The sequence below is a fragment of the Heterodontus francisci genome, chromosome 17, assembly GCF_036365525.1.
Source record: "Heterodontus francisci isolate sHetFra1 chromosome 17, sHetFra1.hap1, whole genome shotgun sequence".
Classification (NCBI taxonomy): Eukaryota; Metazoa; Chordata; class Chondrichthyes; order Heterodontiformes; family Heterodontidae; genus Heterodontus; species Heterodontus francisci.
In genome coordinates, this window is record NC_090387.1 from 6,323,905 (window position 1) to 6,338,068 (window position 14,164).

General features: G+C 47.3%; 1 protein-coding gene across 3 annotated transcripts in view; it reads left to right on the forward strand.

The window, feature by feature from the left end:
- LOC137378702 (cocaine esterase-like) overlaps positions 1–14,164 on the forward strand; it is a 74,076-nt gene that overhangs the window by 10,901 nt on the left and 49,011 nt on the right. For all 3 annotated transcript variants that reach the window (XM_068049051.1, XM_068049053.1, XM_068049052.1), the window contains exons 4-5: positions 880–1,013; positions 13,233–13,386. In XM_068049051.1, the coding sequence (XP_067905152.1) occupies positions 880–1,013; positions 13,233–13,386 (288 nt within the window). The remainder of the gene's footprint in view (positions 1–879; positions 1,014–13,232; positions 13,387–14,164) is intronic.

The window sequence follows — 14,164 nt, forward strand, 5'->3', positions numbered from 1 at the left end:
GCAGGTTCAGTGAGTGTTTAGGATCTGGAATGCACTGTCTGAGAGTGTGCTGGAGGCAGGTTCAGTGAGTGTTTAGGATCTGGAATGCACTGTCTGAGAGTGTGGTGGAGGCAGGTTCAGTGAGTGTTTAGGATCTGGAATGCACTGTCTGAGAGTGTGGTGGAGGCAGGTTCAGTGAGTGTTTAGGATCTGGAATGCACTGTCTGAGAGTGTGGTGGAGGCAGGTTCAACTGAAGCATTCAAAAGGGAATTGGATATTTATCTGAGAAATAGAATGTGCTGGGCTACTGGGAGAAGGCCAGGGAGTGGCACTATGTCAATTGATCCTTCAGAGAGCCAGCACACAATGGGCCTAACGGCCTCCTTCTGTGGTGTACAAATCTGTGATTCTGTGTTTCTGAGTTGTTGTGATCTGGAACGCGCTGACTGAAAGGGCGATAGAAGCAGATTCAATAATAACTTTCAAAAGAGAATTGGATAAAAAGTTGGAAAAAGTAAAATTTGTATGACTTTATGGGAAAGTGCAGTTGGGAAAGGAGGGGAAGTGGGACTAATGGGATAGTCCATTCAAAGAGCCAGCATAGGCACGATAGGCCGAATGGCCTACTTCTGAGCTGTATTGTTTTATGATTCACTGGAAAACTACAGTGCACCATCCGAGAGTATCAGAGCAACACTGCCTGAACAAAGAACTAACATCAGTCCCACTCACCCTCCAGTGATAGCTCAGACCTGGTCACTTGGGTTGGGGTCGTGGATGGGTGGGAGTTGGGTCGAAGAAATTACTTTCACTCCGTTTTCCTATCTTTCTGGGTGACTTTTCAGTTTCTTTCTGCCCAGATCTCAAATCTTACTGTTTGTCCCTCCAACTGCCTCCAGGTTATGGTTTGGATCCACGGAGGAGCCTTCATTTTGGGCAGTGGCTCCAGTTTTCATGGAACGGCCCTTGCTGGTTATGGGAATGTGGTGGTTGTGGTGATTCAGTACAGGATCAGTGTCGCCGGATTCCTGAGGTAAGTGTAAACTTCAGGTCATTCAAAACTCTGCTGCCCGTGTCTTAACTCCAGTCCCGTTCTCCTATCACCCCTGTGCTCGCTGACCTACACTGGCTCCCGGTCAAGCAATGACTTGATTTTAAAACTATCATCCTTGTTTTCAAATCCCTCCATGGCTTCGCCCCTCCCTATCTCTGTAACCTCCTCCAGCCCCACAACCCTCCGAGATATCTGCGCTCCTCTAATTCCAGCTAATTCGAATTTGCTCCACCAGTGGTTCAGTTGTCCAGGTTCTAAGCTCAGGAATTCCCTCCCTACATCTCTCTGCCTCGCCACCTCACTTTCCTCCTTTAGGACATTCCTTAAAACCTACCCCTTTGGCCAAGCTTTTGGTCATCTGATCTAATATCGCTTATGTGGCTCGGTGTCATACTTTGTTTTATAATGCTCCTGTGAAGTCCTTGGGATGTTTTATTGTGTTATAGGCGCTATATAAATGTAAGTTGTTGTTGTTAGTGAACTACAGCTGATATCTGCTCAGGACAGTGTCATGGGGAGAGAGGCTCGTAGATTCTCTCTATTCAGTTTATTGCATTTTCTTTAAGTAAACCAGCAAAGCTGTTTCTCTTTCTGTGCATGTATGTCTTTATCTCTTTCTCTCTGTCATTTTCTATCTCTCTCTGTCTCTGACTTTCTCTCTTACTCTTTGCCGCTCTCACTATCTTTCTTCTCTCTGTCTCGTTCACTCTCTCTGCCTTCCTTTCTTTCTCTCCGTTCCTTTCTCTATTTTGCAATCACTTGCTCTGCCTGTCTCTCCTTCTGTGTCTCTCTTTCTTTCTCTCACCCTCTCTCTTCCCTTTTCTCAACCTATAAGGCACAAGATGCAGCACGTTCTTGCTGGAAGTGGTTTCAGACGATAATGTGCAGCCAATGTGAGAATAGACATATCCTCATCAAATACAAAAGTACCCATTCTAAATTACCTGCTTTCCAATTTCCTTCCTTGCTTTCTGCCTGTTTAGATAAAATATTAACTCCCTCCCACTCAGGAGAAACTGGGTAGGGGAGAGGGAGTTAAAAAGTAGCAAGTCACTGACCCACCTCGTCTGATCCCACTGCCTTCCCGCCATGTCCCAATATCTGAATATACAAAACTAACAGGCAAGAAAAGGCCAGCAGCTCCATCCAGCCTACCCCACTCACCATGATGCCTGGAGCATTGTGACTACGCATGACTATCCCCTCCTTTTTCCCGTCCCCCTCCCCTCCCCCTTCCCCCCACTCCCCACCCCCTGCTTCTCCTAGGAGAGGCAAAACACTAGGGAAAATCCCCAAGATCATGGAAGGAAAAAACTCCAGAACTCCCCTCGCGTAATGGAAAGCAGTCCAGGAAATCACAGGCTCCTTATCTATAAGGGACGCTTTGCTTCAATATTGACGGTTCTCAACCTTTTGTTTCTCAGACCCTCCTCCCATGTTGTAAAAGTTCCACAGACCCCTCCCCCACGTAACAACTTCTTTTTGTATAAAAATTAGTTATACAATCAAACACATATACTTATTATTGGTTTGGTTTTACCAACAAAACTTGAGTGCTATCCTCTAAATGTTCCTCTTTCCAGGCTGAGATTCTCTCTTTTCTCCACACTCTGACTCACCTCTCACATTATTATCCTTCCAATTTGCAAGTTCTTTCTGCCTTTAGCAAGTATTTTAAGAAAAGGAAATGCATGGACTGTATAAGTAAGATTTGGGAGAAAATTCTATTCCCAATGGTACAACAGACAGTAACTCATTTAGAGGGGAGGGGCAGAGTGAAATCACCCACATTGGGTGAAGCTAAGAAGAGGTCAGAAGCCTGAAGGAGACATGGACATGTGGGAATGTTGCTGACTGATTTGATGCACATAATCATGTCACTGGGGAAAACAAGAAATGAAACTTCAATTCACGGCCTCCTTCCCTCTCTCTTTTTCACTGAGTCTGATTCTCAGTGCTGCTCGTCTGTGTCTTATCTCCTTACCCCACACCCACCCCGTCCTTCCTCCGGGTTCTCCCTCTACATGCTGCGCCCAAACACTAACCCCCTTGAAGCCTTCTCATGCATCTCTAGTACGGACCCCTCTCGGTTGAGAACCCCTGTTCTATGTGATGTAATTTCTGCCCCACATAGGAACTGTCCAGCTCCCCCTTGAAGACAACGCAGAGAATCAGCTCCCACTGCAACAAGACTGTTGAGCTGACAAGGTGGTGGGGCTGTTCCTGCAAGCTGTAAGCAGGCTCCTTCTTTACGTCTGCAGATTGGGTTCTGATCACCTGTAGTTTATTTTTGAACAGCCTATTTGCACGCTCACCTCTAATTGTTAGGAAATGGATGTTTTTACATCAGTTTATAAGTTATTTCACAAGATAATAGGGTTAAAAGGCTTCCATTTAAAAATTTTTTTTTGAGGACTTGTGTTTAAAACTGAAAAGATTCCATGGATGTGTTTTTATACAAGGTTCAATAAGAGGTCTTGTTTGAAAACAACCTTTACTGGAAGTCACATGCCTTAAGCTCAATAAACAACAGAAACCTTGGTGACTTCGGGAAGATGTTTACAAGAGATGTGACATGTCAAGTTTAGTTTAGTTTAGTTTAGAGATACAGCACTGAAACAGGCCCTTCGGCTCACCGAGTCTGTGCCGACCATCAACCACCCATTTATACTAATCCTACACTAATACCCCACTGCCTTGTGGGCGTCTCGGGAGAGACTAAGGCTAAGGGAGTAAACCCTAACAGAAAATCCGGAGCGGAACCCCGTAGGCGGTCATGTGTCACCTTTGGCATGTTTCCGGCAGTTCCTGCAGCCATACTGGTGCCAAACGTCGTGTCCTGCACTCCTTTGGACCCCACCAGAAAGGCCGAGAGGGGGGTTTTGACGACTGGGCAACTCTCAACCTCCATAAATTTGCCCAGGCATGCGCCATGGAGAGGTCACTCCATAGTTGCCTCACAGCGACTGAAACAACACGGAAGGCAGCAGTTACGGGTTATAAGTCCAGATAAATTGGCGTAGAAACTGGGCGCCACGGGTTGCCTTTGTCGGTGGGAGAGGTCATTGCACCTCACTGGACAGCTACCGCCCGCCTCAAGCCGGGCAGCCCCCGGTCAATAAGGTTCTGTCCCGCCACAGTCTGCCTGCTTCAATGGGTGCTTGGAGCTCAGGGTCATTGCCCGAAAGGTGGACTGATACACCGCACCAAACAACATGAAAAAAGGAAAGAAGGTACCAGCCCTTCGCTTTGCAAGCTGGAACGTCAGAACTATGTGTCCTGGCCTGTCGGAAGACCTTACACAAATCAACGATTCTCGGAAGACCGCCATCATTAACAACGAGCTCAGTAGACTCAATGTGGACATTGCAGCACTTCAGGAGACTCGCCTCCCCGCGAGTGGCTCTCCAGCAGAGCAAGACTACACCTTCTTCTGGCAGGGCAGGGATCCTGAAGAACCAAGACAGCATGGAGTGGGCTTTGCCATCAGAAACTCCTTGCTCAGCATGATAGAGCCTCCCTCAAATGGCTCGGAACGCATACTGTCCATCCGACTGCTCACCACCTCTGGTCCAGTACACCTACTCAGCATCTATGCTCCAACACTCTGTTCCGCACCTGAAGCTAAAGACCAGTTCTATGAACAACTCCATAACATCATTAGCAGCATCCCCAACACCGAACACCTATTCCTGCTGGGGGACTTTAATGCCAGGGTTGGGGCCGACCATGACTCATGGCCCTCCTGCCTTGGGCGCTATGGCGTTGGAAGGATGAATGAGAATGGGCAGAGACTGCTTGAGTTGTGTACCTATCATAACCTCTGCATCACCAACTCGTTCTTTCACACTAAACCCTGTCACCAGGTTTCATGGAGGCACCCAAGATCACGTCGTTGGCACCAGCTAGACCTCATTGTCACAAGGCGAGCCGCCTTAAACAGTGTTCAAATCACACGCAGCTTCCACAGTGCGGACTGCGACACCGACCACTCCCTGGTGTGCAGCAAGGTTAGACTCAGACCAAAGAAGTTGCATCATTCCAAGCAGAAGGGCCACCCGCGCATCAACACGAGCAGAATTTCTCACCCACAGCTGTTACAAAAATTTCTAAATTCACTTGTAACAGCCCTTCAAAACACTCCCACAGGGGATGCTGAGACCAAGTGGGCCCACATCAGAGACACCATCTATGAGTCAGCTTTGACCACCTACGGCAAAAGTGCGAAGAGAAATGCAGACTGGTTTCAATCTCATAATGAAGAGCTGGAACCTGTCATAGCCGCTAAGCGCATTGCACTTTTGAACTACAAGAAAGCCCCCAGCGATTTAACATCCGCAGCACTTAAAGCAGCCAGAAGTACTGCACAAAGAACAGCTAGGCGTTGCGCAAACGACTACTGGCAACACCTATGCAGTCATATTCAGCTGGCCTCAGACACCGGAAACATCAGAGGAATGTATGATGGCATGAAGAGAGCTCTTGGGCCAACCATCAAGAAGATCACCCCCCTCAAATCTAAATCGGGGGACATAATCACTGACCAACGCAAACAGATGGACCGCTGGGTTGAGCACTACCTAGAACTGTACTCCAGGGAGAATGCTGTCACTGAGACTGCCCTCAATGCAGCCCAGCCTCTACCAGTCATGGATGAGCTGGACATACAGCCAACCAAATCGGAACTCAGTGATGCCATTGATTCCCTAGCCAGCGGTAAAGCCCCTGGGAAGGACAGCATTACCCCTGAAATAATCAAGAGTGCCAAGCCTGCTATACTCTCAGCACTACATGAACTGCTATGCCTGTGCTGGGACGAGGGAGCAGTACCCCAGGACATGCGCGATGCCAATATCATCACCCTCTATAAAAACAAAGGTGACCGCGGTGACTGCAACAACTACCGTGGAATCTCCCTGCTCAGCATAGTGGGGAAAGTCTTTGCTCGAGTCGCTCTGAACAGGCTCCAGAAGCTGGCCGAGCGCGTCTACCCTGAGGCACAGTGTGGCTTTCGTGCAGAGAGATCGACTATTGACATGCTGTTCTCCCTTCGTCAGATACAGGAGAAATGCCGTGAACAACAGATGCCCCTCTACATTGCTTTCATTGATCTCACCAAAGCCTTTGACCTCGTCAGCAGACGTGGTCTCTTCAGACTACTAGAAAAGATCGGATGTCCACCAAAGCTACTAAGTATCATCACCTCATTCCATGACAATATGAAAGGCACAATTCAACATGGTGGCTCCTCATCAGAGCCCTTTCCTATCCTGAGTGGTGTGAAACAGGGCTGTGTTCTCGCACCCACACTTTTTGGGATTTTCTTCTCCCTGCTGCTTTCACATGCGTTCAAATCCTCTGAAGAAGGAATTTTCCTCCACACAAGATCAGGGGGCAGGTTGTTCAACCTTGCCCGTCTAAGAGCGAAGTCCAAAGTACGGAAAGTCCTCATCAGGGAACTCCTCTTTGCTGACGATGCTGCATTAACATCTCACACTGAAGAGTGTCTGCAGAGTCTCATCGACAGGATTGCAGCTGCCTGCAATGAATTTGGCCAAACCATCAGCCTCAAGAAAACGAACTTCATGGGGCAGGATGTCAGAAATGCTCCATCCATCAATATTGGCGACCACGCTCTGGAAGTGGTTCAAGAGTTCACCTACCTAGGCTCAACTATCACCAGTAACCTGTCTCTAGATGCAGAAATCAACAAGCGCATGGGTAAGGCTTCCACTGCTATGTCCAGACTGGCCAAGAGAGTGTGGGAAAATGGCGCACTGACACGGAACACAAAAGTCCGAGTGTATCAGGCCTGTGTCCTCAGTACCTTGCTCTACGGCAGCGAGGCCTGGACAACGTATGCCAGCCAAGAGCGACGTCTCAATTCATTCCATCTTCGCTGCCTTCGGAGAATACTTGGCATCAGGTGGCAGGACTATATCTCCAACACAGAAGTCCTTGAAGCGGCCAACACCCCCAGCTTATACACACTACTGAGTCAGCGGCGCTTGAGATGGCTTGGCCATGTGAGCCGCATGGAAGATGGCAGGATCCCCAAAGACACATTGTACAGCGAGCTCGCCACTGGTATCAGACCCACCGGCCGTCCATGTCTCCGTTATAAAGACGTCTGCAAACGCGACATGAAATCGTGTGACATTGATCACAAGTCGTGGGAGTCAGTTGCCAGCATTCGCCAGAGCTGGCGGGCAGCCATAAAGACAGGGCTAAATTGTGGCGAGTCGAAGAGACTTAGTAGTTGGCGGGAAAAAAGACAGAGGCGCAAGGGGAGAGCCAACTGTGCAACAGCCCCAACAAACAAATTTCTCTGCAGCACCTGTGGAAGAGCCTGTCACTCCAGAATTGGCCTTTATAGCCACTCCAGGCGCTGCTTCACAAACCACTGACCACCTCCAGGCGCGTATCCATTGTCTCTCGAGATAAGGAGGCCCAAAAGAAAAGAAGAAAGAAAAAAGAAAAGAACACTAATTCCATATTCCTATCACATCCCCACCTGTCCCTATATATTTCCCTACCACCTACCAATACTAGGGGCAATTTATAATGGCCAATTAACCTATCAACCTGCAAGTCAAAGAACAAAGAACAAAGAAAATTACAGCACAGGAACAGGCCCTTCGGCCCTCCAAGCCTGCGCCGATCCAAATCCTCTATCTAAACCTGTCGCCTATTTTCTAAGGGTCTGTATCTCTTTACTTCCTGCCCATTCATGTATCTGTCTAGATACATCTTAAAAGACGCTATCGTGCCCGCGTCTACCACCTCCGCTGGCAATGCATTCCATGCACCCACCACCCTCTGCGTAAAGAAATTTCCACGCATATCCCCCCTAAACTTTTCCCCTTTCACTTTGAACTCGTGTCCCCTTGTAATTGAATCCCCCACTCTGGGAAAAAGCTTCTTGCTATCCACTCTGTCTATACCTCTCATGATTTTGTACACCTCAATCAGGTCCCCCCTCAACCTCCGTCTTTCTAATGAAAATAATCCTAATCTACTCAACCTCTCTTCGTAGCTAGCGCCCTCCATACCAGGCAACATCCTGGTGAACCTCCTCTGCACCCTCTCCAAAGCATCTACATCCTTTTGGTAATGTGGCGACCAGAACGGCACGCAGTATTCCAAATGTGGCCGAACCAAAGTCCTATACAACTGTAACATGACCTGCCAACTCTTGTACTCCATACCCCGTCCGATGAAGGAAAGCATGCCGTATGCCTTCTTGACCACTCTATTGACCTGCGTTGCCACCTTCAGGGAACAATGGACCTGAACACCCAAATCTCTCTGTACATCAATTTTCCCCAGGACTTTTCCATTTACTGTATAGTTCACTCTTGAATTGGATCTTCCAAAATGCATCACCTCGCATTTGCCCTGATTGAACTCCATCTGCCATTTCTCTGCCCAACTCTCCAGTCTATCTATATTCTGCTGTATTCTCTGACAGTCCCCTTCAGTATCTGCTACACCACCAATCTTAGTGTCGTCTGCAAACTTGCTAATCAGACCACCTATACTTTCCTCCAAATCATTTATGTATATCACAAACAACAGTGGTCCCAGCACGGATCCCTGTGGAACACCACTGGTCACACGTCTCCATTTTGAGAAATTCCCTTCCACTGCTACTCTCTGTCTCCTGTTGCCCAGCCAGTTCTTTATCCATCTAGCTAGTACACCTTGGACCCCATGCGCCTTCACTTTCTCCATCAGCCTACCATGGGGAACCTTATCAAACGCCTTACTGAAGTCCATGTATATGACATCTACAGCCCTTCCCTCATCAATCAACTTTGTCACTTCCTCAAAGAATTCTATTAAGTTGGTAAGACATGACCTTCCCTGCACAAAACCATGTTGCCTATCACTGATAAGCCCATTTTCTTCCAGATGGGAATAGATCCTATCCCTCAGTATCTTCTCCAGCAGCTTCCCTACCACTGACGTCAGGCTCACCGGTCTATAATTACCTGGATTATCCCTGCTACCCTTCTTAAACAAGGGGACAACATTAGCAATTCTCCAGTCCTCCGGGACCTCACCCGTGTTGAAGGATGTTGCAAAGATATCTGTTAAGGCCCCAACTAATTCCTCTCTCGCTTCCCACAGTAACCTGGGATAGATTCCATCCGGACCTGGGGACTTGTCCACCTTAATGCCTTTTAGAATACCCAACACTTCCTCCCTCCTTATGCCGACTTGACCTAGAGTAATCAAACATCTGTCCCTAACCTCCACATCCGTCATGTCCCTCTCCTCGGTGAATACCGATGCAAAGTACTCGTTTAGAATCTCACCCATTATCTCTGACTCCACGCATAACTTTCCTCCTATGTCCTTGAGTGGGCCAATCCTTTCTCTAGTTACCCTCTTGCTCCTTATATATGAATAAAAGGCTTTGGGATTTTCCTTAACCCTGTTTGCTAAAGATATTTCATGACCCCTTTTAGCCCTCTTAATTCCTCGTTTCAGATTGTGCCTACAATCCCGATATTCTTTCAAAGCTTCGTCTTTCTTCAGCCGCCTAGACCTTATGTATGCTTCCTTTTTCCTCTTAGCTCGTCTCACAATTTCACCTGTCATCCATGGTTCCCTAATCTTGCCATTTCTATCCCTCATTTTCACAGGAACCTGTCTCTCCTGCACGCTAATCAACCTCTCTTTAAAAGCCTCCCACATATCAAATGTGGATTTACCTTCAAACAGCTGCTCCCAATCTACATTCCCCAGCTCCTGCCGAATTTTGGTATAGTTGGCCTTCCCCCAATTTAGCACTCTTCCTTTAGGACCGCTCTTGTCTTTGTCCATGAGTATTCTAAAACTTACGGAATTGTGATCACTATTCCCAAAGTAGTCCCCTACTGAAACGTCAACCACCTGGCCCGGCTCATTCCCCAACACCAGGTCCAGTATGGCCCCTCCCCGAGTTGGACTATTTACATACTGCTCTAGAAAACCCTCCTGGATGCTCCTTACAAATTCTGCTCCATCTAGACCTCTAACATTAAGTGAATCCCAGTCAATGTTGGGAAAATTAAAATCTCCTATCACCACCACCCTGTTGCTCCTACAGCTTTCCATAATCTGTTTACATATTTGTACCTCTATCTCACGCTCGCTGTTGGGAGGCCTGTAGTACAGCCCCAACATTGTTACCGCACCCTTCCTATTTCTGAGTTCTGCCCATATTGCCTCACAGCTCGAGTCCTCCATAGTGCCTTCCTTCAGCACAGCTGTGATATCCTCTTTGACCAGTAATGCAACTCCTCCACCCCTTTTACCTCCCTCTCTATCCCGCCTGAAGCATCGGTATCCTGGGATATTTAGTTGCCAATCATGCCCTTCCCTTAACCAAGTCTCAGTAATAGCAATAACATCATACTCCCAGGTACTAATCCAAGCCCTAAGTTCATCTGCCTTACCTACTACACTTCTTGCATTAAAACAAATACTCCTCAGACCACCAGTCCCTTTGCTTTCATCATCTGCTCCCTGCCTACTCTTTCCCTTCGTCACGCTGACTTCATTATCTAGTTCCTTACAGGCTTTAGTTACTACATCCTTACTCTCTACTGACCTCATTTGGTTCCCATCCCCCTGCCACATTAGTTTAAACCCTCCCCAACAGCGTTAGCAAAAGCACCCCCAAGGACATTGGTTCCAGTCCGGCCCAGGTGTAGACCGTCCAATTTGTAATAGTCCCACCTCCCCCAGAACCGGTCCCAATGTCCCAAAAATCTGAACCCCTCCTTCCTGCACCATCTCTCAAGCCACGCATTCATCCTGACTATTCTTTCATTTCTACTCTGACTATCACGTGGCACTGGTAGAAATCCGGAGATTACTACCTCTGAGGTCCTACTTTTTAACTTGGCTCCTAACTCCCTAAATTCTGTTTGTAGGACCTCATCCCGTTTTTTACCTATATCATTGGTGCCTATGTGCACAACGACAACTGGCTGTTCACCCTCCCCCTTTAGAATGTTCTGCAGCCGATCTGAGACATCCCTGACCCGTGCACCTGGGAGGCAACATACCATTCGGGAGTCTCGTTTTCGACCACAGAACCACCTATCTACTCCCCTTACAATCGAATCCCCGATGACTATAGCCCTTCCACTCTTTTTCCCGTCCTTCTGAACAGCAAAGCCAGCCACGATGCCATGAACCTGGCTACTGCTGCCTTCCCCTGGTGAGCCATCTCCCTCAACAGTATCCAAAACGGTATACCTGTTGTGGAGGGAGATGACCGCAGGGGACACCTGCGCTGCCTTCCTGCTCTTTCTCTGCCTTTTGGTCACCCATTCCCTTTCTCCCTCAGCAATCCTAATCTGCGGTGTGACCAATTCGCTAAACGTGCTATCCACGACCTCCTCAGCATCGCGGATGCTCCAAAGTGAGTCCATCTGCAGCTCGAGAGCCGTCATGCGGTCTAACAAGAGCTGCAGCTGGACACACTTCCTGCACGTGAAGGAGTCAGGGACATCAGCCATGTCCCTGAGCTCCCACATTGAGCAAGAGGAGCATGTCAGGGGTCTGAGATCTCCTGCCATTTTTAATCTTAAGCTTAAACTTAGTTAAATGAAAAAGGAACGAAAAGTTTTTTACCAATCACACGATAAAAAAAAGAGAAATAGAAAAAGCCTTACCTTATCTACACACAACCGAGTCCTTTTTTTTTGGTTAGAGGAGGAGGGCTGGTGGGAGACACTACCCATGTAGTGTCTCGGGTTCAGAAACGGCCCAAATATATAGGGTTTTACTTACCCAGCAGCCCCCTGGTCTCCACCGAAAACAAAAGGAAATTAAGTTTACTTTAAACTGACCTTCCCAGCTGCTCACTCGCTCGCACTCTCTGCTCCCGAAAAAGCTGCTGCAGTGAAAGGGCAAAGTCTTTGGCATGTGGGAGGAAACCGGAGCACCCGGAGGAAACCCACACGATCACAGGGAGAACTTGCAAACTCCACACAGGCAGTACCCGGAATTGAACCCAGGTCGCTGGAGCTGTGAGGCTGCGATGCTAACCACTGCGCCACTGTGCCGCCCATTGCGCTACTGTGCCGCCCATGCAGTGCTTCAGAGTGGGTCATTTTTGAATACTGTTTTCAGTTAGTTGGAGATCAACGTGCCAAGAGAGAAGCACCCAGCTTATCTCCTTCCTCCTGTCTCTGTGGAACGCTGCATATCGGGTGTGCGGGAGTTAAAACCCCTGATGCCGTGCTTCTCCTGAGGAGCTCCTGGAAAGCCTGCCAGATTAATTCTTGACGCCGCCTGAAAAGAACTGCTTCAGAAAATATCCTAGTGACCTACCTATATATTCTCGGATGCCAGACTGTATGCCATTTTGGGACACAACAAATCTCATCCTTTTTCTTCAAGAATTAACAAGTATTTCTCAAGTCTTTTTTTGTTTTTTTTTGTAAAAGAGCTCTGCAGAGAGAATTTCTTTATTTTTCTTTAACCAGTGTGTGTGTGTGGGGGGGAGTGGTGGGGGGGGTGGGTGTGGTGGTGTGGGGGGAGGGGGTATTTAAAAAGGGAACTTTCATATTTCAATGTGTGTGTTAATGCTTTGCTTTGTTACTAGATAAGTCTTGTTTTATAATAAACTAATAATTTTGCTGTTTATTAAAGCAACCTGGTTGGTGTATTTTATTCAGGAATAAAGAGTAAAGTATATGATCTGTATCGATAACTGGATAAACATTTAAATATATGTTGAAGTGGAACTAGAAAATACAGTGCCTCATCCCTACCTCAGTCGTAACAGCTCTCATAGGAAATAAGTATACAATGATAATAATTACTAATACTCACACAGTTACAATGATAACCAATATTAATAATAATTTCAAAGTGTTACTTCAACTGGACTGTGGTTTTAACAAGAATAACTTCCCACAACTTGACTCACATCCTTTAATTCGGCAGATCAATGGTAGAGTTTAAATGTTAAATGTCTGTTCAGCAAAGAGCATCCCCATGCTGGATCTGTGACTGTGCAGTAATCTATCAGCTAAAGTGTTGCTTTTTCTTTTCACTTAAAATACACCAACCAGGTTGCAATTTCTTTTCACTTAAATTGTGCCCTTCTAACAGAAATTCAGCTAACAGGCAAAAGCTAAAAGTATTGGATGAAGCATTTCCTTACATCTTTTTTTGTTCATTGTGCCCCAGCACAGGGGACAACTGGGCACGGGGCAATTCCGGATTCCTGGATCAGGTGGCAGCACTGCAATGGGTACAGAGGAATATCCAACAGTTCGGGGGAAACCCAGGATTGGTCACGTTGTTTGGAGAGTCTGTCGGAGGGCTCAGCGTCTCGTTACATGTATGCTGGGAACTTGCTTCCCTTCTTTCTTTGTTTTCCTCTCTCTCTCCAATTGTTTGATGTCAGCAGAAATCCATTTGGACAATAGTCATAATATCATAGAGTCATTCATGGTACAGAAGGAGGCCATTTGGCCCATCGTGTCAATGCAATAGCTTTTTGTAAATTCGCAAAGGCTCCACAGAGGTCATCTCACATAATTCTCAACATTCCCAGTTGTCCTGTCCTGCAAATCAGTCACCGGAAAACGCGGAACCTTGCGAATCTCAGATGGGGACCTTTGAAAATTCCTCTTTAAAATCCAAGGTTTTTAAGGTATAACTCGATGTTTCCTATCCCATACCCACACACAGCTCCCACCTCCAACACCAGCTCCCCCCTTCCATATCCCCCAAACCTTCCATATCCCCCAAACCTTCCAGATCCCTCAAACCTTCCATGTCCCTCACCTTCCAAATCCCTCAAACCTTCCATATCCCTCCCCCTTCTATATCCCTCAAAGCTTCCATATCCCTCAAACCTTCCATATCCCTCCCCTTCCATATCCCTCAAACCTATATCCCTCAAACCTTCTATATCCCTCAAACCTTCCATGTCCCTCACCTTCCAAATCCCTCAAACCTTCCATTTCACTCCCCCTTCTATATCCCTCAAAGCTTCCATATCCCTCCCCTTCCATATCCCTCAAACCTATATCCCTCAAACCTTCTATATCCCTCAAACCTTCCATGTCCCTCCCCTTCCACATCCCTCAAACCTTCCATATCCCTCCCCTTCC